General features: G+C 38.2%; 1 protein-coding gene across 4 annotated transcripts in view; it reads left to right on the forward strand.

Annotated features, from left to right (window-relative positions):
* Window positions 1-27,395, forward strand: part of syn2a (synapsin IIa) — a 69,005-nt gene that overhangs the window by 16,824 nt on the left and 24,786 nt on the right. For all 4 annotated transcript variants that reach the window (XR_007423897.1, XR_007423898.1, XR_007423899.1 and 1 more), the window contains exons 2-6: window positions 14,747-14,804; window positions 14,931-15,022; window positions 20,662-20,818; window positions 24,476-24,565; window positions 25,430-25,492. Coding sequence is in view for 1 of the 4 variants with exons in the window: in XM_049463133.1 (XP_049319090.1) it covers window positions 14,747-14,804; window positions 14,931-15,022; window positions 20,662-20,818; window positions 24,476-24,565; window positions 25,430-25,492 (460 nt within the window). In the remaining 3 variants the exon portion in view is untranslated. The remainder of the gene's footprint in view (window positions 1-14,746; window positions 14,805-14,930; window positions 15,023-20,661; window positions 20,819-24,475; window positions 24,566-25,429; window positions 25,493-27,395) is intronic.

Genomic DNA, 27,395 nt, shown 5'->3' on the forward strand with positions numbered 1-27,395 from the left:
GCTGAAGGAGTTATCAGGGAGCTCAGCGAGCTGTGAAATGGGTTTCAGCAGTGCGACGGGGGGTTTTCTCAGTATACAGAAGTGTAAATGACTCTCTTCATATGTTCCCTATAGACGATCTTTGAGTAGTTCTTTAATGGATGGCTTGTATCAGTGCCACTGTCTCCCAAACCCACTATTAAAGACAGTGGACTCACTGTAATTTTAGGGAAGCGTAGTCTCTCAGCTACATTGATTAGCACTTAGAGGATAGCCTGTCACTCAGGCCATATCTAATTACCATGCCACAAGCCCAAACTGAGTTGATATGCAATACTGTGACATTCCCTTAAGTCATATTAAAAAAAAAAAAAAAAAAAAAAAAAAAAAAAAGGAATTCACAATGATTATATAACTTTGTTTTTGTCTTGCAAATACCTTAAATTTAAGTCACTTTCATATGTTGTTCTATATTTAAGCAATAGAACACGAGAGGGAGTGTGTTATCACGAATAACACACTCCCTCTCGTGTTCTATTGCTGTTATACAACAGTTTTTTTTTTTTTTACAAAATGAATTAAGAAAATAATAAATCAAAGAACTTTAAGAAATTCTGAATGAATATAGTTAAATATGAACAGTGCCTTCCGCCAAAAAGTAGTTCCACAACAACTGTAACAGAACTGAAACTAAACTACAAAACGGTGTATAGTTCATACAGACTAACTCCACAAACGTTAGCTTGAAATCCAAATTGGGAATAAGTGAAGATGGTAAACGTTAGGATCGTGAAATAACGCTAATACTCTCCTCTCCTGCTTTGTAGAGTCTTCTTCAGATAAACGCTGCATATTTTTTGAGCATTTCTGCTTGTTTTGCTGGGTGGTGTTGGTTTTAGCTAGCTGGCTGGACTGTGGTTAGGTTAGCGTAGCTTGCTTTAGCTCAGCATTAACTTAGCTTAGCCTAGCCTGGCTGGTTAGCGTTCTGGCTGTCAGACTGCATTAGCCGAGCGATTTTCTTTCTATTTTTTCCACAAAAGAATGGGGGCTATAAGGGATGGATTTAAAATAGTATTTATTAGTCATACTATTAGTTATTTTCTTTAAAAAGTTTCTTAATCCTATTATCATTATTTTATGTACGTATTGTATATGAATTTGTGTACATCTAGTATACAATATGTCATACTTTTCTTTCTTTTTTTGTTTTGATTGCTTTTTGTTTATTTATTTGTTTGTATAGAACTTTTTTGTTATGTGCATTTAACTACGACGTGTGATTTAGTGTATATTTGTTATGTATGAGATGTTCGTTGGACCGCAGGAAGAATAGCTGCTATTGCAATAGCAACTAATGAGGATCCAAATAAAATAATAAAACAATAAACAATTTAGTAACATTCATTACTCTCTAGGTAAAAGTATAGATACTAGGGTTTAAAATAAATACTTCTGTAGAAGTTGAAGAAGTATCAGCTCAAGCTTTTTACTCTTTAAGTAAAAGTGTTTAAAAAAAGTACTGGTTTCAAAACGACTTAAAGTATAAAAGTAAAAGTAATGTAAAGAGAAAAAATAAAGCCATTAAGAACAAAAGCTTAGGCCACGCCCACAGAGTCCTATGGTGCTCTACCCCCCTCCCCAAAACACATTTTTCTAAAAGCCATAATAGCTATAATGTTAAAATATTAAAATGTTAATATTGATAATATAATTTGGGATGCACTAGGATGTTCCCTGTTTCAGCTGCATATAGGCTGATTGTAAATGAATGTATTTTTTGTAGAATGTAAATATATTAAAGAAGCTTAGTTGGACTGGAGTTTGTCTGGAGTTTGTCTCTTGAGTCTCTGCACGGATCATCTTCATACTAGACTACATACGTCTGCTATGTTCTTGCTGGAGTGTGGGCGGGGCGTGACATGATTCACAGGTGTGATGGATCACAGTATAAACCAATAGGGTGTCGGAATGTTGGCTATGTATCCTATATTGGCTATATATCCACAAAGATGTCAAAAGAAAAGCATTAACATTCATTACTCTGTAGGTAGAAGTATAGATACTAAGATTTAAAATACTTCTGTATGAGTTGACGTATTAACTCTTTAAGTAAAACTGTAAAAGTACTGGTTTCAAAAGTGCAGGTGTGATAGATCGTATGATCGACTGGATCGTATAAACCAATAGGGAGTCGGAATGGTATATGTTTATACTTCTCTACATCCAATCACAATTTTAATTTACAATTAATGTAAAATAAAATCATAAAAAGAAAGAAAACACATTGAATGGGTAGAGGTGTGTCCAAACTTTTGGCTGGTACTGTACATCATGTGTCTCACATCATACTCTGAGAGATTGTTGGCTGGTTGCAAAGCAAAAATATGATTATTACCTGGATCATCATGTAAACGTATAGTTCTCCCATTATCTGATTACCCAAGTTCATGTAAACACATCATCTGATCAGATTACAGGTTCACTGACAGAGTCTGATGTAATCAGATTGTAAAGTCTGCATGTAAATGCACTCAATGTTGTTTAAATGAAGATCAAGTCAAGTCAAGTAGTTTTATTGTCAATGCTGCATATGTACAGGACATACATAGAATTGAAATTACGTTACTCTCCTTCCCAATTCCCAAAAGATCAAATGTCCATATATTTAAATACAGCTCTGGAAAAATATATGTAAAATGAGACCAATTAAAATGATGAGTTTCTTTGATTTTACCAAATTGAAAACCTCTAGAATATCATTAAGAGGAAGATGGATGATCACAAGCCATCAAACCAAACTGAACTGCTTGCATAAAGCTATCCAAAAGCAGTGTGTAAGACTGGTGGAGGAGAACATGATGCCAAGATGCATGAAAACTGTGATTAGAAACCAGGGTTATTCCACCAAATATTCATTTCTGAACTCTTAAAACTTTATGAATATGAACTTGTTTTCTTTGCATTATTTGAGGTTATTTCAGACATTTCTCGTTTTCTGTAAATAAATGCTCTCAATGAAAATATTTTTATTTGGAATTTGGTAGTTTTATTTGGTAGTTTAAAGAATAAAACAACAATGTTCATTTTACTCAAAGATATACTTATAAATAGCAAAACTGAAAGTGGTCTCTTAATTTTTTCCAAAGCTGTATATTCAAATAAAGTTCAAAGCATTTCATGGAGTGTCCTAATTCTGTAGGCTATGGCATAGGGTACGTGTAGGGTACGTGTAGGCTACAGTATAGGGTATGTGTAGGCTACAGTATAGGGTATGTGTAGGCTACAGTATAGGGTATGTGTAGGCTACAGTATAGGGTACGTGTAGGCTACAGTATAGGGTATGTGTAGGCTACAGTATAGGGTATGTGTAGGCTACAGTATAGGGTAGGTGTAGGCTACAGTGTAGGGTACGTGTAGGCTACAGTGTAGGCTACAGTGTAGGGTATGTGTAGGCTACAGTATAGGGTATGTGTAGGCTACAGTATAGGGTAGGTGTAGGCTACAGTGTAGGGTACGTGTAGGCTACAGTGTAGGCTACAGTGTAGGGTATGTGTAGGCTACAGTATAGGGTAGGTGTAGGCTACAGTGTAGGCTACAGTATAGGGTACGTGTTGGCTACAGTGTAGGGTACGTGTAGGCTGCGGCATAGGGTACGTGTAGGCTATGGCATAGGGTATGTGTAGGCTACAGTATAGGGTATGTGTAGGCTACAGTGTAGGGTATGTGTAGGCTACAGTGTAGGGTATGTGTAGGCTACAGTATAGGGTAGGTGTAGGCTACAGTATAGGGTATGTGGGAGGGAGTGTCCTAATTCTCCCTGCAGGTCTGCCAGCTCTCCTTCAGCTGCTATCTTTCCTTCACAGCAGCTTCATGTTCAGAATGTAAATGTGGTAGTATTCATTTTGATGAGTCACTGTGCCGAGTTCATTAAGAGGCTTTGGTGCTCAGGCCAAAAGCCCACATGCTGATATTGTGTTAACCCTGATTGAAACACGCTTTCATGTGAAATACATGCTGTATTGTGAGTATGCAAAGTGGCTGGTATTACTCATGTTGTATAAATGCCAAGTGCTGTTTTTTCTTAGTCACTAAACAGAAGTGGCAGGGTACTCTTTAGCAACAATACTGAGCTTATTGAGTCTTTTAGATCAAATCACTGTAAATTGAACACAATACTGTAGTAGCACATTAACTAACAGCACCAATCTACGTCCTGTAAGCTTTAAATCACAACTCACATAAATCCACATTGACATTTATGGATATCCGAAGTCTACGCTAAACTGAGTCGAGTTTAATAATAGTTACCCCATTATATTATGTGTTATGATACATTTTTGTGCAAGGTTGTCAATTGTCAAACAAGACTTGAGTAGGTGTCCTTATAAATAATACATAATACGTAATATCATACAATTATAACACAATTTATAATAGTATAATAATGGCCCTGACAGTACACTGTCACGGTATGTACTTTGCTGATATGCCAAAAGTCACATGCGGACCAATCGCAGCTGCTGCAGTCTGCCTTATAGTTAAATGGCTAGGAAGGTGTGCGTCGGGCTATAGCGAATGGTAGTGTAGGCTACAGTAGAAGGTCTGTGTAGGCTACGGCATAGGGTACGTGTAGGCTAAGACGTAGGATATGTGTTGGCTACATATAGGGTATGTGTAGGCTAAGATGTAGGGAACATGTAGGCTAAGATGTAGGGAACATGTAGGCTATGGCATAGGATACGTGTTGAATATGGTGTAGGGTATGTGTAGGCTGAGATGTAGGATAAAGAGATGTAGGCTAAAGTGTAGGGTACATGTAGGCCAAGACATAGGGTACGAGTAGGCTACAGTGTAGGGTACGTGTAGGCTGCGGCATAGGGTACGTGTCGGCTATGGCATAGGGTACGTGTAGGGTACGTGTAGGCTACAGTATAGGGTATGTGTAGGCTACAGTATAGGGTACGTGTAGGCTACAGTGTAGGGTATGTGTAGGCTACAGTGTAGGCTACAGTATAGGGTACGTGTTGGCTACAGTGTAGGGTACGTGTAGGCTGCGGCATAGGGTACGTGTAGGCTATGGCATAGGGTACGTGTAGGGTACGTGTAGGCTACAGTATAGGGTATGTGTAGGCTACAGTATAGGGTACGTGTAGGCTACAGTGTAGGGTATGTGTAGGCTACAGTATAGGGTAGGTGTAGGCTACAGTGTAGGGTACGTGTAGGCTACAGTGTAGGCTACAGTATAGGGTACGTGTTGGCTACAGTGTAGGGTACGTGTAGGCTGCGGCATAGGGTACGTGTAGGCTATGGCATAGGGTACGTGTAGGCTACAGTATAGGGTATGTGTAGGCTACAGTATAGGGTACATGTAGGCTACAGTGTAGGGTATGTGTAGGCTACAGTGTAGGGTACGTGTAGGCTGCGGCATAGGGTACGTGTAGGCTATGGCAAAGGGTACGTGTAGGGTATGTGTAGGCTACAGAGTAGGGTATGTGTAGGCTACAGTGTAGGGTATGTGTAGGCTACAGTATAGGGTAGGTGTAGGCTACAGTATAGGGGATGTGTAGGCTACAGTGTAGGCTACAGTATAGGGTACGTGTTGGCTACAGTGTAGGGTAGGTTTAGGCTGCGGCATAGGGTACGTGTAGGCTATGGCATAGGGTACGTGTAGGGTATGTGTAAGCTACAGTGTAGGGTATGTGTAGGCTACAGTATAGGGTAGGTGTAGGCTACAGTATAGGGTATGTGTAGGCTACAGTGTAGGCTACAGTATAGGGTACGTGTTGGCTACAGTGTAGGGTAGGTGTAGGCTGTGGCATAGGGTACGTTTAGGCTATGGCATAGGGTACGTGTAGGGTATGTGTAGGCTACAGTATAGGGTAGGTGTAGGCTACAGTATAGGGTACGTGTAGGCTACAGTGTAGGGTATGTGTAGGCTACAGTATAGGGTATGTTTAGGCTATGGCATAGGCTATGTGTAGGCTACAGTGTAGGGTTTGTGTAGGCTAAAGTGTAGGGTCAGTGTATGCTAAGATGTAGGGTATGTGTAGGCTACAGTGTAGGGAGTGGCATAGACCTGACGCAGATGAATACATTGCCCTTTTCTCCAGTAAAGTTGCATAAAAGTAACAGAACCCTTAAACAGCTCATTCTGAAGGGGACTGAAACTGGAAAAAATAAAGCTGGTAAAATCTTTTTATGTGAGATAAATGAGATTTTGTGCAAAGAACATCATGAAAATGTTTTTTTTGAGCCCATAGACCTATTCCCGTAAAAATAGCTATAACATTGTCCAATTTAATGCCAGGTGTGAAGGAATATATATGTTTTGGCAATTACTGGTGATCTAATCACCCTTTGACATATGTTAATGCCTTTAAATGATGGCCTAAAACAAGCTCATCCTCTTTCTGCTTACTCACCATCTCAAAACCTGTCCTATCACACCTTTTTATATCTCTATTATGGGATAATATTGCCCTTAAAATGGGAAACTGAATAATAAAGCATACTATAATGACTCTATTAGGCTTTAATAGAGAAAAATGATGAGGCTATTTGGAATGAATTAAATATAAGCACTTTAGGATGGATTCATAACACCGCTATCCGATATCTGATCCCTGAGGGCAGGAGTTCAGCACAGTTTAAGATTCTCAGGCTTCAAACTTCCATTATCTTCTATGTTAAATCTGTGTCTGAGAAGAGACCGTCAGGGACTGGGTCTGGAGATTCACTGCTCCACTGAATAAACATTCAGCATCAGTCATTTCTGCTCATCTCTTTTATATCTAGAGAGTGCTATGCTGCGAGATGTCTTCTAATCCTTTCTAAATGGGTCCATAGAGATTATGAGCAGTGTAAAAGTCAGGTGAAGAAGATTAGATGCTCCCTGTGTGAGCGGCTTCTTATCTAAGAGTGATTTTCTGTGAACTAGCAAGAGGCCAGGAACTTCATATCTTTGGCAGTTGGGTGGCACAGCACTCCAGCTTTCCAAACCAAGGCTGACAGTAACTAAATCTGACAGTTTTGTACCCATAATAGATATACCACAAGAGTATAAAAAAAATAAAAATAAAAATGAGCCCAATGCAGCCAGAGTCAGAACCAGTGTTAAATGTAATTTGTGTACAGGCAGAACATGCAAAACATTAGTTTCTGATACAGTGGGCAGAGCTACAGTGCTGTGAAAAAGCTTTTTTTTTTCAACAGATTTCTTTTTTTTTCATTTTTTTGCTTTTTTATCTATTTTTTACTTACAATTTTTTAATTATCAAGCCAGGCCACTCCAAAACCTTTATTTTTTATGTTTTGTTGTTTGAGACATTTTGAGCTGAACTTGCTGGTGTGCTTTGGATCATTGTCCTGCCGCAGAGCCCAAGTATGCATGAGCATCAAGTCATGTACTGATGGCCGGACATTCTCCTTTAGGATATTCTAAGTGAGTAAGTGATTTAGTGAATAGTTGGGTGAGTGAATGGCAGTGGCGTGCAGTGAATATAGTGGCTACCCCTTCTGATAGTTAGCTAAATATTTAATTAATCCAGCATGCTCGCTCCGTTTTACGACTAATCAGTGCACGTAGTGTAACCCCTTCATCGGAGCACAGAGAAGGGATTAGACAGCCATGGTCCAGCCATGGTCCAAAATCATGAATCTGATTGGTTAGATTGTCCTATGACTTTGACAGACTCATCACTACACCCTTCTTAAAATCAGGAGAAGGGTTCACGCAGGCACGTGGTGCAGAAGCCAATTTAAAAAGCAGTTTTGATTGGTCAGTACTGCTGTCAGTCAGATAAGAGTCCTGTAGCAACTAAAAAACACAGACTAATGCTTTAAATTAGTTGCTCTTTTTTATTTCAGTTAATTTATAAAATAAATGCTTACACTTACAATAACTATAATATATATATTTCCTGATAAAAAATGATGTAATTATTTACATGCACTTTTTGTCACCCCTTCTCTGAAGGGTTAGAAGGGCTTCACTGCACACCACTGGTGAATGGTTAATGCAGTTGGTTACAGAGTTCCCAGGTGGGTAGGGTAGGTACATAGTGAGGTAAGTGGATGGGTGAGTGAATGGTTAGGTAAATGGGTTTGTAAGTTGTTTTTGAGTGGGCAAGTGAATAGGATTTTGAATGAGTGAGTTAGTGAATGGTTGAGTGGATCAGTGAGTGATTAAATGGGTTTATGAGTGAATAGGTAAATGGGTGAGTAAGTGAACGGGTGGATGGATGGGTGAGTGAGTGGGTAAGTGGATGAGTGGATGGGAGGGGAAGAATGTTGTGAGTTGGGTTGGTGATGGAGTGGATAAGTGAGTGGATGGGTAAATGGGAGAGTAAGTGAACGGGTGGATGGATGGATGGATGGATGGGTGAGTGAGTGGGTAAGTGGATGAGTGGATGGGAGGGGAAGAATGTTGTGAGTTGGGTTGGTGATGGAGTGGATAAGTGAGTGGATGGGTAAATGGGAGAGTAAGTGAACGGGTGGATGGATGGATGGATGGATGGATGGGTGAGTGAGTGGGTAAGTGGATGAGTGGATGGGAGGGGAAGAATGTTGTGAGTTGGGTTGGTGATGGAGTGGATAAGTGAGTGGATGGGTAAATGGGAGAGTAAGTGAACGGGTGGATGGATGGATGGATGGATGGATGGGTGAGTGAGTGGGTAAGTGGATGAGTGGATGGGAGGGGAAGAATGTTGTGAGTTGGGTTGGTGATGGAGTGGATAAGTGAGTGGATGGGTAAATGGGAGAGTAAGTGAACGGGTGGATGGATGGATGGATGGATGGTGAGTGAGTGGGTAAGTGGATGAGTGGATGGGAGGGGAAGAATGTTGTGAGTTGGGTTGGTGATGGAGTGGATAAGTGAGTGGATGGGTAAATGGGAGAGTAAGTGAACGGGTGGATGGATGGATGGATGGGTGAGTGAGTGGGTAAGTGGATGAGTGGATGGGAGGGGAAGAATGTTGTGAGTTGGGTTGGTGATGGAGTGGATAAGTGGTGAATGTATGAATTGTTGAGTGGATGAGAGGATGGGCAAGTGAATGGTTTATCAGTTGGGTGAGTGAGTGGTTTGTTGGGCAAGTGGGTGGATAGATGGGTTGCTGGGTAGTTATAGATGAGTTTGATTGAGTAGGAGATGGGAGAGATTCAATGTATTGGTGGAAAAGTCAGTAGATGCTTGGATAAGTAGCTGGTTGGTTGGTTGAGCGAGTGGATGGCTGGTCAGTTGGTGAGTAATTGATCGATTAGTAGTGCTGGGCGATATGGGAAAAATCACATATCACGATATGGATTTTTTTATATCACGATAATGATATATTTCATGATATACCAAATTTAAGTATGTTTTCAGTTATTCTTCGAAAAATATGACAAAATAAAATCATTGCTTACTTTTTTCCAACTATTTCAAAGTGACATTTAACCCAACTTTCACAAATGAGAATTACTACCTTTTAGTGCAGCAATAAATATGTATCAAATAAAAAACAGATGAGGTAGATGCAGTAGCTAATTTTTTAAAAAGAACAATGCGTCTCCATTGTTCAGCTCTCATGAGTTTAATAACGTAAAGCAGCATCGTGTCTCAAAACCACATTATGAAGCTTTTTTTGTGAAGATTACTTTATTATCACTTATATAAACAGAGTTTATGCAAGGTGACCACATCATAGCCTACTTTATATATCTGCATGAATAATTGATTAAATTACTGTAGAAACGATAGGGAAGATAGAAGGTAAGCAGCACGATAGACACTTTTCTATCGTCCCCACGATATTTATCGTCATATTGCACAGCACTAGTGATTAGGTGGTTGAGTTATGGGTGGGTGAGTCAATGGAGTTGTGAGTGAATGGGTGAGAGTGTGAGCAATTAACTGAGTGAATGAAAGCGAGGACGGGTGATGGAGTGGGACACAATTTAAAGTACAGCCTCCACAATACAGAGTTAGTTTTAACACAGTCCATGTGCACAGATTCATGGAAATGTGCTGAAGATAGATAGACAGATAGATAGAAGATATTAATAAAATCTAGTTCAGTTTCACAGGGCTGATATTTGCTGTTCTACTTATTTCTGGTGGGAAATAAATGTGCCAGTGTTTGACACAGCAGCCTCTTTTCACTGATCAAATTTAATTGGATGCTAATATGTATTTGTAATTAGGTGTGGAAAAACTAATTTGTTTTGGACAGTGTTGTATTTATTATATTAATTGTTTTAATTGTGTTTCCTAATGATTTAGTTTCTATGACAGTGCACATCCTAATAGCTAATAGCTATGGGGAAAGTTGTGTGTTTGCACTAAGCTCTGGAAAAAAATGAAGAGACCACTTCAGTTTCTGAATCAGTTTCTCTGATTTTGCTATTAATAGGTATAGATTTGAGTAAAATGAACATAACAAATAACAAAAAAAAAAAGATGCAGAGCTTTCAGACCTTCAAAACAAGTTTATATTCATAAAGTTTCAATATTTGGTGGAATAACCCTGATTTTAATCACAGTTTTAATCATGCATCTTGGCATGTTCTCCTCCACCAGTCTTACACACTGCTTTTGGATAACTTTATGCTAATCACTCCTGGTGCAAAAATTCAAGCAGTTCAGTTTGATGGTTTGATGACTTGTGATCATCCATCTTCCTCTTGATTATATTCCAGAGGTTTTCAATTCGGTAAAAGTCTAATTGTAACCCCTGTATCATTCAAGCCAATACACAGCCTTCACTGTGCATCGTCCTAATGTTTCCCTTTGCACTCGTCTTGTATAAAACTCTAATAAAGATTATTAGAACTGTCAAAATCAATTAAATTTAATGTATTACTATCCAGTGCATCCCATTATGTGCACGCTTGGTATCAGCCCAGGCCTCCACTCCCTCCAGCTCTTGGCATTTATCATTGTCTTATGAGCAGCATGGGGTGGAGAGTCGTGCTGTTAGTCTCACACTCCAGCAGATTTGCAGTGGTGTAATGTTTCCAGTCTGTACAGCAAAGAAAAACATCTCTATAGCAGCACGGTGTGTACAGAGCTCTCCCAAACACTGAAATCAGGCTTTCAGAGACCAAATCCACAGCGCATAAATCTCCATCCTGCTCGGATGTTGCGCCATGACGGTGGTGGCATTTCTCCAACTCCTGCAGGCCACCCATTACCTAAGTGAATTCAGGCGCAGTCACGATGATCTGTTTCTCTTCGGCTGCTCTGATCATTTGGAGTGAAAGGAAAGGCGGAGCGTTCAGGGCCCGCATGCATTTATTTTCTCCTGCTTTGATCTTCCCGTGGTGAGTCACTGTCGTCCGCCTGCACGGCTCTGGAGCGAGAGAACGGGGAGGGAGGGCTAAGATGAATAATTCATCCTTTGCTTCCTGCCAGTCTGCCATCATCTGAAGCTATCTGACGGATGGCAGGCGCTCCCATGTAAACAAACAAACATGTGCCACCTGCCGTCTAGATGGATATCGGGTACTAATGACAAGATACAAAGTTGAAATCTGGCTGAAGAGTTCACGGAGTGTCTTCATAGGCCATATACAGACACCCAGATCATCCCAACTGGGTCCCCAATTATTTTCCCAATTAAAAATGATGAGTTTCTTTGATTTTACCAAGTTGAAAACCTCTGGAATATAATCAAGAGGAAGATGGATGATCACAAACCATCAAACCAAACTGAACTGCTTGAATTTTTGCACCAGGAGTGATTAGCATAAAGTTATCCAAAAGAAAAGCAGTGTGTAAGACTGGTGGAGGAGAACATGATGCCAAGATTCATGAACAAATGTGATTAAAAACCACCAAATATTGATTTTTGAACTTTAGTAATACTTTATTGAATATGAACTTGTTTTCTTTACATTATTTGAGGTCTGAAATCTCTGCATTTTTTTCGCTATTTCAGCCAATATTTTTATTTGGAATTTGGGAGAAATGTCGTCAGTAGTTTATAGATAAAACAACAATGTTGATTTATTACTCAAACATATACAGAAACTGAAGTGCTCTCATATTTTTTTGTTTTCCCAGAGATGTATAACTATGTTAAAGACTACAGACTATTACAAACTTTTGTGACCTCTTGGATGAGTCATTGCTGCTCTCTTGGGGTAAATTTGCTCTGCCGGTCACTCCTGGGAAGGTTCGCCAACTGAGGATTTTTTGTTTTCCCTAAATAATCAGGTATCTGGTTAAAAGTATGGTGGATGTAATGGCATCCATTTCTCGCTGGTGCGTGTGGATGAGTGCTGAGTGTAAATTGTTGTGTGTGGAGTGTGATTGTAAAGCATCCTTGGTTTACATAAATATAACTTCATGCATTCATCTTAAAGGACATCAATACAGAAGCACAGATATTAGCTAGTATTTATAATGTATATAATTTATGTTACATTAATTTGCCCATAATAGGCAATCGTGCAGGTGTAATACATTTACATTTAATGTGTTTGAACTCACTGCCATTGAGCTTCATAACTAAACTGAACAAATACTTAAGCTCCACCAAAGAAGCTCCCTGATAGGTCTTACATATATTACTTACTGATAGGTAAACATATATAAACCGATCTATCAGGCAGTAAATCAATGTGTGTGAGAAGAATCATGCATGTCAATGTCTGCTTCAAAGTTAGTGATGGGATCAGGAGGGCTTTTACATGGGTTGATCATACTCTGCACCTATAGGGCCCTAGATGAGACCCTCGTGAAATTAAGGTGGGATGTAAGGATGAAGCTCATTTGGGAAGCCCAACTGGGTCCAAGTGAAGAAACATATGTACCAACCCACACGGAACCCCCTCTTAACCCACATTCCACTCATGTGAGCTGCACATGAGCATGCTGGCTGGGTCCTGCTGGATAAACAGGTATCAGGTGTGGTTTAGTTGCGCAATCAATTTCCTCTAATTACTGTGGAAGGTCTGACAACAGGTGCTTCCCAACTGGGAGAGTCAAATACGCTTTCATCTCATTTCCATTTATCTGACTTTCTCAATGATTTCTCCAAGCACATCTGTTTCCCGGCCATCCAATTATTAGCATCTGATTGTGTCATTCAAAACATGCACCTGATGCCATTATAGCATATTCTTGGTGCATCCATCCATTTACTTTAAATAGGGAGAAAGGCATCTCTGGGCATAGTGTGCACCAGCTTCTGCACTACGTAACTTCAGTGGAGCTGCATGAGATCTCTCTCCAGAACTGTAAAATGCTGCACATTTAGGGTAAAATCCTGTAATATTAATCTACCATCTCAGTCCATGTGCATCCTTGACTTTCCTTCCTTGACTTTACATTGCTTTAGTTTGTTGAAATGTGCTTGTGTACAGCTGTTGAATTTCGATACCCAGCTCTAAACCTGACTGTTAAAGGATTTGGGTAAGGTTAGGACTAAGTTTTGGTGTAGGGTTATATTAAACAAAACATTATTTACATAATTCACATTACATTTATCTTATAGTTGAGCTGCATTCATAGACATTTATATGTTTAGTGTTACTAATTATAATGTTTCTGTTCCAAAACCAGATTTGTGCACTGCCTAAAGTTTGAAAGTTCAGTTCTAATGTGTCTGTAATTCTGCCATAATTGGATAAAATGGAATAGAGAAGATTTTTTAATATATATATATATATATATATATATATATATATATATATATATATATATATATATATATATATTACATAGTGGTGTATTATTGGTACCATTGTCCAGTATGTCAGTATGTCTTATAGAAGTAATTGTTTTTTTAAATTAACTGAATTTAATTAAATTAATTGAATTTAATTAAATTGAAACAAAAAAACAATTACTTCTATAAGACATACTGACATACTGGACAATGGTACCAATAATTATAAAGATTGGCAGCTAGTAAGCACCAATTTATGCAATTAGTATCTGTTTATTTTCTCATATTGATAGCAACATTAGGCTTTTCTGACTGAACCATTTTTTAAAGGTCTCATTTCATCATTTTTAAATTAATTTTAAAAAGTCTAGTTGTGTCTCTAGTATGAATGAATGCCATGTGACACGTTTTTTGTGAAAAAAAGTGTTCAGGTGTTTCTATTTAGCCCTGCTTTTCTGAAGAAAGACAGGATTTGGCTCTTTCTCATGAATATTCATACATGCAAATATATCACCTCTGATTGGCTAACAGCACTGAAGCAGAGAACACCTACCTGCCTTCCCCCACAGTCAATTTTACAGCTCTAAAACTTAAAGGACAAAATGTTTTTTTCAGGGATACAGCCTTAGTTATAAAGGTAAAATTAACCCTTAAACTTTACTTAACGTCAGACTGGAAATGTTATAAACGCTCTATATCATAAAATCTGATGTAAACGATGCCGACTTTGACTGGTGTTCTGTCGAGTTGAGCTGCCTTGTCAAACCGTGCTTCCCTAGTGCATATTTAATGTCTTGGTAGAACGTGGAATCAACTGGAGATCCGATTTAAACCTACAGTTACTTACACAAGATAGCTGACGCTAACTAGCTGCTGTAAACAGAAGCTGTAAGAACCACCTGTGGGCGGTCCTGAGCCGAGGTGGGCGAGGCCAAGAACTCACTGGTTGATGTCGATATTTAACATCTCTCTGATCAACTCATATTTCTGAGGTTTTTATTTTTACAAGCTACTGCAGACAGTGGAGTCTAGGAAACAATGTCATATGCAGCATCATATACAACCTTTAAATACGTCTTAGATCACAGTCATCAGTATTGTTCTGTTATGTTTTATAGGGCCAAATTATTCAGAGGGAAGAAGCTGCAGGGAGATTACGACATCAAAGTGGAACAGGTAGGTTTCGCAACAAGTAAATATTATATATAATAAAACAAACCACATCATCTCTACTGCTGTACAGATTGTGCTGGCTTTATTGCTGTATTGATTTACTGATTTATTCCTTCATTTGTATTCTAGGCTGAGTTTCGTGACCTGAATGTGGTGTCTCATGCTAACGGGACCTGTAACGTGGCTATGCAGGTCCTTAGGAATGGAACCAGGGTCGTGAGGTACGTACACTAGAAACCTACACCTAGTTTGAACTCAAATAAATTAAGTCTGTTTTATGAAAAGTTTATTATATTCAAACATTACTCAACTATTATAAAATACAGGGGTTGGACAACTGGAAACTGAAACACCTGTCACCATTTTAGTGTGGGAGGTTTCATGGCTAAATTGGAGCAGCCTGGTGTTCAATCTTCATTAATTGCACATTGCACCAGTAAGAGTAGTAAGAGTGTGAAGGTTCAATTAGCAGAGTAAGAGCACAGTTCTGCTCAGAATATTGAACTAGAGATTGTGTAGCCCATCTGTTGATGTTGATCCACTCTGATCCTAGCAGGTACTCTGACAAGTGTGAAAACACCAGCAGCAACACTGTGACTGATACACTCGCACCAGCACCACACAGCTGTGCTGAGAATGTTCCACCACCCACAATAGATCTGATCAGCAGTGGCCATATGGTTAAGTCTGACCAATATTCAGAAAAGCATAAAGCCATTAATCTGTTATATTCGCAGTGTGGGCAGTGTGTCAAGTCCTGCTGAAAAATGAAATCTGCATCTCCATGCTGTAAGATTTTGTGGGAAAACAAAACTGCACTGACTTTAGACTTGATAATAAAACACAGTGGATCAACACCAGCAGATGTCATGTCTCTCCAAACCATCACTGATCATCAGTAAATTTTACATTTCATTTGTAAATCAAGGGAGCAGAGTCTGGAGGAAGAGTGGAGAGACACACAGTCCAAACTGCTTGAGGTCTAGTGTGAAGTTTCCACCAATCAGTGATGGTTTGGAGAGACATGTCTGTCATCTGCTGGTGTTATATCATGTAGGAACTTTTATGGAGATACAGATTTTTCATTTTCCAGCAGGACTTGGCACACTGCCCACACTACCAAAAGTACCAATTGGTCTTTAATATAATATTCTAATTTTCTGAGATACTGATTTTGGGGTTTTCATTGGCTGTAAGCCATAATCATCAGCATTAAAAGAAATAAAGGCTTAAAATAGATCACTCTGTGTGTTTAATATATCTATATAATATATGAGTTTCACATTTTGAACTGAATTACTGAAATAAAGTAACTTTTCAATTATATTTTATTTTTTTGTGATGCACCTCTACGTAACTGCATGTCAAATTTTGCAGCAATCCAGAAGGAAACATCCAAAAAGAATAAAACTTGGTGGGTAGTCATGACAGGCTGCATTGGAGTAAATCAGAATGATATTGTAAGCATGCCAGATGACCTTTGGCCTTCGTTACAGGCACTGTGACAGCCCACATTTACTGGGGTTGGACAATGAAACTGAAACACCTGGATTTAGAGCACAATAATGTATTGTGGTGATGGACAGTTCTGGTGGAAACAGGAGAGTTGAGGTGCACATTGAATTCTGCCGTGATTTGATCAGCCGTGGTTTTATGTTTTTTTGGATACAATCCGGGTTAGCACCCGAACATCCCTTTCAGACAGCTTCCTCTTACAGCGTCCACAGTTAATCCTGTTGGATGTGGTTGGTCCTTCTTGGTGGTAACTCGCTGACATTACCCTGGATACCTTGGCTCTTGATGCATCACAAAGACTTGATGTCTTGGTCACAGATGCTCCAGCAAGATGTGCACCAACAATTTGTTCTCTTTTGAACTCTGGTATGTCACCCATAATGTTGTGTGCATTGCAATATTTAGAGCAGAACTGTGCTCTTACCCTGCTAATTAAACCTTCACACTCTGCTCTTACTGGTGCAATATGCAATTAATTAAGATTGAACACCAGGCTGCTCCAATTTAGCCATGAAACCTCCCACACTAAAATGACAGGTGTTTCAGTTTCCTTGTCCAACCCCTGTACGTTAATAAGTGGCTCAAACTTTTCGGAGCACATACTCAGAAATAACTGTATATTCAAAAATACAAAGGTTTTCAGTATAGTGCACCTACAGAGTGAGGTATGTAGACTATAGAGTTTAAAATCAAGGTAGACGTTTTCAGTAAAGTGGATGTGAGTGCATTTGTCTGGTGCTTGTCTGACCTGGGCTATCTCCAGTATGTGATTTGTTGGTACGTCTTGCTAAGGGTTAGGCTAGATGCCAGGCCGAGCCTGTCCAATTACTGAGTCCTGCATTAGTCTGAGTCTGTAGCTCTCCTGCTAAAGCTGCCTGTCTGCTGCATTCTAATTGTGTTGGACTTAATGACTGGAAGCCTCTCAGGCTAAACCAAGCACATCCTGAAAAAGATCCCACTGTGGACAGCAGACTGCAGCTCGGCTGGTTATCTGCTCGCTCCACATTACAACAGCAGAGATAGATGTCCTGACTGATTACAGTCCTAACATACAGCTGAATAGAGCAGGCTGAGATTAGAAGCAGGAGGGCAGTATCTGTGCTGGTGCAGACAGTGTCCAGAGATCTGCAGTGGGTCTGGATGAAAATGTGTCTGAAAAGCTGTCCAAAATGCCATGTAATATGGCTGAACCATCAGTGTGCCACTATCTCACAAAAAAAGCTATTATTTTTTTTAACATAGCATCAAGAAATACTTGATACAGAATAATTCATACTGGATACTAAAAGAAAATCATAGTAAATAAAGAATATTACATGTAAAATAAGAAATAATACATATTGAATACTACATAATTCATAGTACATAAAGAACAATACATGGAAAATACGGAATAATTCCTACTGTATACTACATAATTCAAAGTAAATAAAGAATAATACATGGTGGGTAATGAATAATACATACTGAATACTAAAAAAATCATAGTAAACAAAGAATAACATATAGTAAATAATGAATAATACATACTGGAGACTAAAAAAATCATAGTAAAAAAAATAATACATTGTGAATAAAGACTAAAAAAATCCTAGTAGATAAAGAAAAATGCATGGTGAATAATGAATACTACACACTGGATGCTAAATAATTCATAGAAAATAAATAATAATAAATGGTGAATAATGAATAATACATACTGGATAATAAAAAAGGATAGTACATAAAGAATAATACATGGTGAATAATGAATAATACATACTGAATACTTAAGAATTGATAGTTAATAAAGAACAATACTTGTTGAATAAGGAATGATACATACTGGATATTAAATAATCCATAGTAGATACAAATTACGCATAGTGGATAAAGAATAATGCATAGTCGAATTTGAATAACTTTAAATGGATAATAAATATTTTATAGTAGATGTTGAATAATTCATAGTAGGTAGTGAATTATTCATACAGGACACGGAGTAATTCATAGTGGATGTTAAATATTTCATAGTGGGTAGTGAATAATTCATAGCATACATAATTCACACAGTTAAAGCTCAAAAAGAAGCTTTAAAATCCAGGGATTGAAATGAACATTTAAATTACTTTGCTGGGTTTCTATTAGTCATATGTCATTAGATGTGCAAACCTTGAAAAGGGCAAGCTGACATTCAGATTTAAATGAATACAGTTTATTTTTGTCATTGAAAAATTAAAAGCCTTTATTTTGTGTATTTTAGTAAATTTTAGGAAATTTCATGTATGTGGTGTTTCAGAAGCCATCGCTCAAACAATCACTTAAAGCACTTTATTTGTAACAGTGTAAATAACAGTGGCGTGCAGTGAATATAGTAGGTACCCCTTCTGCAAACACCCCCCCTATACCCCCCCACCCCGCAGCTGACCGACACATAGATAAATATTACAATAACTACAATAACTCTGTCTTGACTAAGTTATATTAACTTAATACACATCAACAGCCCACAAATACAACAGCTACAAACTACAAAATTATACAATAGACCCAATAATCAGTGATTTATTTGCCTACAAGTACAACCGTTTAACAGAGATCACTAATTTGTATGTCTACAGTACACCAGGGCAGCCAAAACATTAGGTACACACAAAAACTCACCAGTCTGGCCGCCTATTATTTTGAATTAGTTTCACATTGAAGAACAGCCTTTATACAGGCTATTTAATATGACGTGACACAATATCTGTCTGATTTACAGCCGCAAATCCATGATAGTTCTCTAACTATTGAATTAATCCAGCATGAGCTCCGTTTATGATTAAGCATCGCGTAACACCTTCAGCACAGCGCTGCTGAGAAGGGGTTGCACAGCCATGGCCCCTCCCCCGGAGTGAAAATCATGAATCTGATTGGTTAGACTTGCTTTCGACTTTGCTAATAGATTCATTACTACACCCTTCTCAAAATCAGGAGAAGGGTCAAGCAGTCACGTGGGGGCAGAAGCCATTTTAAAGAGCTTTGATTGGTTAAAACCGCTGTCAGACAGATAAGAGTCCTGTAGCAACTGAAAGACACAGATTAATGCTTTAAATTAGTTGCTGTTTTTTATTTTTAGTTAATTTATGAAATTAATTCTTACAATAACTATAAAATATATTTCCTGATTAAAAATAATGTAATTATTTACATGCATTTATTGTCACCCCTTCTCTGAAGGGTTAGAAGGGCCTCACTGCACACCACTGGTAAATAATCACAGAGTGGAGAGAGCATAAAATTGTCAGTGTGAGATATTAAATATCCTTTACACTCACATTCCTGCAGTCTGACGGTTTTATAAATATGCAGCCATTACCACTGAGACTTCACAAGTGCCATCACTAATTACAGACAAGATATAACAGAAGACACTTAGAGTTTAACGAGACATTTAATGAATTCACCTCTCGACCCGTTTAAGTATCTACAGTACACTCTGTGTTAATAAAGAGCTGCACCCTAAAGGAAACAACCAACAGGAACGGAACTTGGTGGGTAGTCCAGCCAGACTGTCATGGAGTCTCATCTCTTTTGATGGAGATGACCAATCAGTCTAAGGGCCCTATCGTACACCCTGCACAAGGCACATTGGAATGCTCATTGCTCCCTTACACCACGTCATCAGGGCTTCACGCCTTGCGCCAGCACTGTTAAAATAGCGTCAGAGTTTAGGAATAAATCTAAACTGATGGGTGTGGTGGTCTGGAAGTGAGGTGTGTTCAGGTAAATTTCTGTCGTGTTCTTAATTTGGTGATGGATAACACAAGTGCTCCACTGACTGATTAAAACCCTGACAACAGTCAGTCGTCAGAGTCGGTTCCTATGGGTGCACCCAGCGCTCGTACACTCGACAATAAACAGAATCAATAATAAAATAACATTGCTGTTCCCTTAAATTGAGCTGCTGGAGTATCTTCACAGCATGAACATACAGGTCAGTATCTGTCTCTGCTGAGAAGCACAAAAGCGCTGCGCTGTTAAAATGCAAATGCACAAAAGTCAGAGCTCACCTGCCTCTTAAAAGGAAGGACAACTGGCACACTGATTGGTTTATTTCACGCTACACCCAAAATTAACCACACCCATGATTCATTAATTAAAAGAATTAGTACATGCCTTTTGTGCATTTCAAACCATGCAAGGCATTTTTTTTACAGATGCCCTAAATGTTTAATCATTTATTGTTTCTGGTAACTTTTATCACCCCTCCGAATACCACTGCAATCCCACACTTATTTCTTAGTGCAACTATTTTTGCAACTATTTTTTGATTATGAATGTATATAAATTCTGTAACTAGAGTGTCCGAATGTCTCCACAGGTCGTTCAAGCCCGATTTCGTCCTCATCCGCCAGCACGCCTTCAGCATGACTGAAAACGCAGATTTCCGCAACCTGATCATCGGTCTGCAGTACGCCGGGATCCCCAGCGTCAACTCCCTGGAGTCCATCTACAACCTCTGTGATAAACCCTGGGCGGTGAGTTGATATAAAAGTAGTTTGGTAAAGCTTTTGATTTATTATTAGTATTATCTACTAGTATTATTAGATTCTGGTATTAGCTTTTGTTTGTCATTCGTTATATTTGGATTTAGTCAGGATTTGGTAGTTTAAGCCTGGCCTTATAAAAAGTTTGCCAGATTTTAACCCTGATTTGGATTTTCCTACAAATTTTCCAATCGAAAAGAATATCCTGGTTGGACTTTTGATTGGATATCTGATAATGTGAGAGTAAATATTAGTCAGTCCTAAACCTTCCAATCAAATTTCTTAACATTTTATGATTAACAGGGTTCACAAAAAGAGAAGCTGAACAGAGGAAGTTTGTTGATCATCCTCATACCCATTATCATCCATATGAGAGCTGCTTGTGAGAAGATGGATGGATGGATGGATAGATGGATAGATGGATGGATGGATGGATGGATGGATGGATAAAGTCAGATAGAGAGAGACAGAAACAGAAATAAGAGCATACAGACACAGATACACAGACAGACAGACTGACAGATTAAAATACATTTGACAAAGACAAATAGAAAAATGGATAGACAGAGAGACACATTGACAGACAGACACATTGATGAATATAGACAGACAGACAGATACATAGATAGAAAGAGAGAGAGAGAACAGAGAGAGAGAGAGAAATAAGAGGAAAGCCGACACACACAGATACACAGATGACGAACAGACAGACAGATAAAAAGTCAAAAGACTAAGACAAATGGAAAGATGGAAAGATGGATAGATGGACAGATGCATATACAGACAGACAGACAGACAGATTGATGGGTGGAAACAGAAATAAGAGGGAAACAGACAGACAGACAGAGAGACAGATAGATAAGAGTGAGGCAGAGAGAAACAGATACACAGATGACGGACAGACAGACAGATAAAAAGACACTAGACTAAGACAAATGGAAAGATGGATAGATGGACAGATGCATATACAGACAGACGCATATACAGACAGACAGATTGATGGATGGAAACAGAAATAAGAGGAACACAGACAGACAGACACAGAAAGAGAGAGAGAGACGGAGAGAGAGAGAGAGAGAGAGAAACAGAGACAGACAGATACACAGATAGACAGACAGATAGACAGGTAAAAAGACAATAGACAAAGACAAATTGAAACACGAATAGACAGACACATGGACAGACAGATTGATAGATGAAGACAAAAATAAGAAGGAGACAGACAGAAAGACAGACAATTTCCATGTAACTAGTCATATATTATTATATTTATTTATTTTTGTGGTTTTAATTCAGAGTAAGGATGAAAAGCTCTGCGTGGCGCTCCAATGAATTAAACAGTGCAGTCCTTGAGCGCTGACGTTCATTGCTGACTGCACTAGGAATTATGGAGTTGAATTTACAGAACGCTCCAGAATGTCCAGCTTAAATGTGAGACGTGCTCCGATTTTCACATCTGTTACAATAAAAAAAGTATTTTTCAAATTGTAGCCGAGGGTGAAATCAGCTAAAATCAGGGGATTAGTGACTCTTTAAAAAGTCAAACGGGAAAAGTTACAAACTGAAGTTTTTTTCTATAAGCCTATTAGAGAGATATTAAATTGTAAGATGACGTCTAAAGACTGGGTCCAAATGAGTCATTGAGTAGATTGAGCTGGAGCACAGAGCAGCCTGCCAACCAAAAATATCCTGCCAACTGTTGGCCTGTGGTCAGAAACCGGACACTAAAAAAATGTCAAAACAAGGTCAAACATACTCAAAAGGACAGTGTGAGGATAGTGTAATGCTTCAGTAAATCAGTAATATTGATATACTCTATGCGAGGGGGGGGGGGGTATATAAAGCTCCCAGCGTTGAGCTGTAGAGCAGAGGAACTGTGTTCTATCTGGAATGAGCTTTCTCCATCTAATACATAGAGAATTGGAATAAATAGATATATGATAATTTAATAACGGTTTCTGATTGATGTTTAACTTTAAACAGGCTAGAAGTGCAATAACCAATAATTAAATAATCTGCTTGATAATTCAATAACTGTTTAGGATTGATATTGATGATATTAGGCAGGTTGAAAATGCAATACCCATAATTTAATAAAATGCATGTAGAAATGTACTGCAAATGAATAGGACATCACTGAGCTCTGGAATTTCTCTGGAATGATGTTCTCCTGTTGTCACTGCAGCATTGCTGTGAGTGTTTGGTTGTATTTAAAGTCTGTCAGAAAGCCTTCCCTGTACAGTAGAGACAGTTACTACAACAAAAGCAGGATAAACTCTTTTTTATATACCTTTGATTTTAGTTAAAATATAAATATATTCATTGTTCAGTCACACAGCTGGATTTAGGGTGTGTCGGTGTGTCTTTGGTATTGTGAGAGCACAAAAAATACGCCTTGCACTGCTCTAAAACGTGTAAAAGGTATTAACTAATTATTTTAATTAATCATGGGTGTGATTTGGGCGTAAGGTAAAATAAACCTTAAACCTAAATCAGTGTGCCAGTCGTCATTCCTTTTAAGAGTCAGGTGAGCTCTGACTTTGGCACGTTTGTATCTTAACAGCTCAGCGCTTTTGTGCGTCTCAGCAAAGAAAACTGACCTGCATGTTCACACTGTGAAGATACACCAGCAGCTCATTTAAGGGAACAGTAATGTTATTTTATTCTTTATTCTGTTTATTGTTAAAAGTTAAAAGTCAGGTTTGTGCTCTGCAGTGTGTCGGTGTGTGTGTGTGTTTAATGAAGGTGGGGGTGTACGGATGTTTAGGATGCACTGTGCGCACGGCACTCCTGCAGGGCTGAGATAGGATTGGGTGGCTGACTGTTGACTGTTATCAGGGTTTTAATCAGTCAGTGGCGCACATGTATTTCAGAAATTTACCTAAACTCTGATGCCATCTTAACGGTTCTGGTGCAAGGCGTAAATATAGACTTTTGATAGGGTGTAAGATAGACTGTCTCTCTCTCTCTCTCTCTCTCTCTCTCTCTCTCTCTCTATCTCTCTCTCTCTCTCTCAATCAAATATTATTATAATACAGTACAAAAAGCTCTAGTCTGCCAGACCAAAACCACACTATAAATTCCAGCGTTATAAAAATGAATCATGATTTTAATTCATTTTTAAGGGACAGACACCACTTATATCATTTAATTTGGACAATCTAATGCTAATATTTCTTAAAAATAATTCAAACACAGAAATGCATCCAGTAATATGCTTAGGAAAAAAATATTTGTAGTTTAATCAGTTAAAGTAATGCTGTTTATAAAGTGCCACAATCAGGCTCACTGTTTGTTTGTTCCAACAAGATCTAAATGATGACAGTAGGAGATAAACCTGGTTTCAAGCATTTAATAACTGTGTTCAAGCCCTGTTACACCATTCCATCCAAAAAAACAAAACATGTTTATAATGTAGCTTCATTGACTAAAAAACATTTGAACATTGAACATTGGCTTTTTTGAATATAGTATATATATATATATATTTTTTTTACTTAGAAAATGAATTTGCTGCTCTAAATATAAAACTGTATAAAGACTGTATTTTCATGAGAGAATATTGTTGTAATAAAGATTAATAAAGACTCACAGATGCCTGCTGAAAGCTGTAGACTCATACTCTGCTTTATCTGTTGTTGTCTGTAGTTTGCTCAGCTGATCAGCACACACAAAAGACTTGGAGCAGAGAAATTCCCACTGATCGAACAGACCTTCTACCCAAACCACAGAGAGATGGTAAGATGTATTTGACAAACAACAACAAATATAAGTACTACTACAACCACACATGATAAAAGACTTAACTCAATAAACTGAAAATATATACACACACAAACACGAAAACCAGATTGGATTTTTTATTATTTTCGAGTTCCAAAAGACACCTTATTTTTTTTGTTTAACAAATGTATTTAATTTTTTTTCCCCCATTTTCTCCAATTGGCTTTAGCTAGACCAATTGTCCCACCCTTTCAGCTGTTACTCAGCTGTATATCCCTGTATATTAACACCAGGTGGCAGAAGACTAGCACATGCCTCCTCCGATAAATGTGAAGTCAGACTCCTCCTCTTTTTTAACTGCTGCTGATGCAGCATTATAGCCGAGCAGCATCACAGCGCTAACACTCGGAGGAAAGCACAGCGACTCGGTTCTGATACATCAGCTCACAGACGCAGCCTTGTGCTAAACGATCAACATCAGCCTAGGAGTGATGAGGGGAAAGAGAGAGCGCCATCTACTGTACCCACCCAGAGAGAGCAAGACCAATTGTGCTCTCTCAGGGCTCCGGCAGCAGATGGCAAGCTGCATGACCAGGATTCAAAACAACCATCTCCCGATCATAGTGGCAGAGCCTTAGACTACTGGAACACTCGGTGCCCCAAAGACGCCATATTCTGATAATGAGCCAGTTCTGTGACGTCACTCTGAAGACCCCTTTTTGATACCTTTATGAGTTTTGATCAGATTATAGATGTGCTTCATTAGCTGGAAGAGTTTTCAGTGCAGATAAAATCTTGACCTGAGCGTTGCTGCAATCACACAAAGGACAGAACAATTAGCAGAAACTATAAATAACCCATTCTTTATTCTCTCCTCAGGTAACCATGCCAACGTTCCCTGTTGTGGTGAAAATTGGACATGCTCACGCTGGAATGGGGAAGGTAAGCTTTAATTAAGCATGGTTCCTACGAAGCAGAGAAGTAAACACAAATAATTAAGAGATGTTGTAACCAAGGATATTTCGACTATGAATAACCTATAATAATGTGATGTTTTTAAATTTATTTTGATAAAAAAAAAGATTGAAAATGTTCTAACTTAAAAATATATAATATAAAATTTTGGTAACGCTTTATTTTTAGGAACTCAAATTAGGTGCTTATTAATGTCTTATTATTTGCTTAATAAAGTCTTAATTAGAAATTTATATTTATTTACTACTTATTAAGCTTTATTCTGCATTATTAAATGTTATTGGTGTTTAATTAGCGGTGTGTTATGTGGAAATGATTAATAATGGCTGTATTAGTTCTTATAGTGCACAATAAACAGTTATGTCAGCACCCTGTTAAGCAGATTATTAAGCATTAATTATTAGCTAATTCTACATGTTATAAGTGTATAATTGGCAGAATTTTGATTTATGTGAATTTGGCAAGATTATGGCTGTGCTGGAGTTTATTGAGTTAATAAGTGGTTAATAAGTCACTAATAGACGTAATAGCACCATATTCTAAAGTGAGGTTCTGTTCATCACTAATTACACACTAAAAAGAACTTAATAAATCTTTAATCAATCACAGACCCCTAATTAAGCACCAATACCACTTACACAGAATAAAGCCTAATAAGCAGTGAATAAATAATTTACAAATGGCTAATTAAGGCTTTATTGAGCAAAAAATAAGACATTAATAAGTGCCTAATTGGTGTTCCTTAAAATAAAGTGTCACCAAAACTTTATGTAATAATAGTATTTTATTGAAAAATGTTGGGATGCTGTGTACAATACAGTTAAATGTAAATTGAAACCGAATGGAATGACTTGCAAATCTCATAAATCCTATATTTTATTCACAACAGAGCGTAGAACACAAATTGTATGTTACAAATTAAAAACAAGAACTCATTTAGAACTTGATGCCAGCATTGTATGCCAAAATATTCTTAGACAAAGGCAACAAAAGGCAGAAATAATAAGTAGTACTAATTAAAAAATATTTTGGCATACAATACTGGCATGAAGTTCTAAATGAGTTCTTGTTTTTCATTTGTAACATACAATATGTTACAAACTTGACTTGACTGGGTATAAAAATTATAATTTGGAGCTTTATTAATCTCCCAAATATATCGTCTAAAAAACAGAAAATGTTCCTTGAGGTAAAATTGTAAAGACATTTGATAAACATTAGAAACATGACATAATATCATGAAAATATTTACAGAATCTTAAGAATATTCTGTGTATACAGGGGTTGGACAATGAAACTGAAACACCTGTCATTTTAGTGTGGGAGGTTTCATGTCTAAATTGGAGCAGCCTGGTGTTCAATCTTCATTAATTGCACATTGCAGTGTGAAGGTTCAGTTAGCAGGGTAAGAGCACAATTCTGCTCTAAATATTGCAATGCACACAACATTATGGGGGACATACCAGAGTTCAAAAGAGGACAAATTGTTGGTGCACGTCTTGCTGGAGCATCTCTGACCAAGACAGCAAGTCTTTGTGATGCATCAAGAGCCACGGTATCCAGGGTAATGTCAGCATACCACCAAGAAGGACCGACCACATCCAACAGGATTAACTGTGGACGCTGTAAGAGGAAGCTGTCTGAAAGGGATGTTTGGGTGCTAACCCGGATTGTATCTAAAAAACATGAAACCACGGCTGATCAAATCACGGCAGAATTCAATGTACACCTCAACTCTCCTGTTTCCACCAGAACTGTCCGTCACCACAATCAATTATTGTGCTCTAAAACCAGGTGTTTCAGTTTCAATCTCCAACCCCTGTAAGCGTGTAAGGTCAGTATTGGATGCTGCTGATCCTTAGGCTCTCAG

This window comes from Astyanax mexicanus, chromosome 13 (genome assembly GCF_023375975.1).
Source record: "Astyanax mexicanus isolate ESR-SI-001 chromosome 13, AstMex3_surface, whole genome shotgun sequence".
Lineage (NCBI taxonomy): Eukaryota > Metazoa > Chordata > Actinopteri > Characiformes > Acestrorhamphidae > Astyanax > Astyanax mexicanus.